The sequence below is a fragment of the Spea bombifrons genome, chromosome 2 (genome assembly GCF_027358695.1).
Source record: "Spea bombifrons isolate aSpeBom1 chromosome 2, aSpeBom1.2.pri, whole genome shotgun sequence".
In the NCBI taxonomy this organism is placed as follows: Eukaryota; Metazoa; Chordata; class Amphibia; order Anura; family Pelobatidae; genus Spea; species Spea bombifrons.
The window spans coordinates 90,363,630-90,365,382 of record NC_071088.1 but is presented as its reverse complement, the minus strand read 5'-3'; the positions used below and the strand labels follow the sequence as shown (position 1 = coordinate 90,365,382).

At 38.8% G+C, this 1,753-nt stretch overlaps 1 protein-coding gene across 1 annotated transcript in view; it reads right to left on the bottom strand.

Moving 5' to 3' along the window:
- Window positions 1-311: 311 nt before the first annotated feature.
- The window catches only part of C2H2orf49 (chromosome 2 C2orf49 homolog), a 4,149-nt gene continuing 2,707 nt past the window's right edge, over window positions 312-1,753 (bottom strand). The window contains exons 3-4 of the mRNA XM_053455143.1: window positions 1,485-1,753; window positions 312-890 (exon numbers count right to left, since the gene is read on the bottom strand). The exon at window positions 1,485-1,753 is cut by the window's right edge and continues 92 nt beyond it. Of these exons, the coding sequence (XP_053311118.1) occupies window positions 834-890; window positions 1,485-1,753 (326 nt within the window). The 3' untranslated portion in view covers window positions 312-833. The remainder of the gene's footprint in view (window positions 891-1,484) is intronic.

Sequence of the window (1,753 nt, the reverse complement as noted above, 5' to 3'; positions counted from 1 at the left end):
AGAAATCAAGACACAAACAAGACTGCCTTGTTTGGTGTGGGTCCGTCCATCATCTTCCCAAAGGTCTCTAGAAGAACAAAATGTTGATCACATGTATGATATGACTAAATGCAGTCATGCATAGAAGCAATGTTTACGTCCCTGGCCCCTGCTCACTGTTTTCCATGGCTTGGAGATGTACGGTATAATGGCATGGTAGCCCGTGTACAGAAATAATCTTAGCTCTCGCTGAATTTTTTTTTTTTTTTCTAACAGGAATGGAGCATAGTAGAGACATTTAACATAGCAATAAAACAGTTCAGCAAAGCAAAGAAAAGGCACGTATCTATGTGTTTATTTCCTTTGATTCCTGTTAACAAACCAGCAATATTTCACCACTTTCCAAATCCATCCAAAAAAAGGAAGTTCAAGGAGTTCATGGCTGCCCAAACTCCTCTTACAATATATTAAAAATATACATGTTTGTAGGTGTTCTAGTATTTTCTAAAATCTAAGAACAGTCTCCACTCTACTTTTTATTAACTTTTGTGTTTCTGCACCTTGCCTCACACATACAATGGCATGTTGGTATATAAATAATGACTGTTACCAAAGTTTGTACGAACAGATGCTGTGTGGTTGTATCATGTCTGCTAAACACATCATCACTTACAGAAATCATTTAGCTGAAAAACACTGCCCTGTTTCCATTCAAGCACCATTAACAGAAGAGTTCATGTTACAAAAAACCTCGCCTATGGCAGTATTTTGCATCTACAACTTCTGCGACCAACAGTGAAGAGATGAAACCATAAAGTCCCAGGGTATGACCCTGCAATTTGGATGCACACACATCACGGCCAGGTAACATGCTGGATTTTCCTTTTTGGTTCTGTAGGTTTCAGATCGTTCTGGATGGAGGAAAAAATATTTTAGCAAAACATGTCTGACAAACTAAACAGCATCTCGCAGAGTTGAAACTGAACTGATCTTTACATATTTAAAAAATAAATAAATTAATATATATATATATATATATATATATATATACATACATACATATACACACACACACTCAAACGGTGCCACGGAGCAACCATTTTAGCTTTCCCTGAATGCGCTCGTCCGTTCCTCTCCATTAAGACATTTCTCCCATTACTTCTTCAGGCAGTTTTTTCAGGGAGGGATGAGAAGGGAGAAACCATGCCATTTATATGCCATTCCCGACCCCCTGAGCTTTCTTAAGTCAGATTGCTTTTTAAAGGATACATACAGAGGGAAACAATTCATTTTCTGCTGGCTAGCACTTAGAGAGGCCAAGTATTACCTTACAGAGAGTATGTTCTTCGACTAAAAAATTGAGTCTTTCCCCCCCAAAGTATCAATTGTCGACTCTTTCCCCATTGATAAACTCCACACTTTATGCAGAAATGTAATTTTACTTTAAACATTAAATATCTCTTAGTCCAACATATAAACATAATTGGTAAAACAAATTGTCTTACCACTACACTGGTGTCTTCTTTTGGAGCAGCCCTTTTTATTTTTACAGCACTCCCTGTTACCGGGTGGTTTAATTTTACATCGAGGGTCTTTTCAGCCCGCTGTGAATCTTCTGGATGTCCGTGATTATTAGCTGTGGTAGATTTGGGCTCTTTTCCATGAGAGGGAGGGTGCGCATGGGGTATAGGGCTAGTGGGGTTTTCTCGTAACTTTTGGTGTACATGATTTGCACTTTCTGTAGATGAAGGCTGAAGTCGCTGGGCACCGTCCC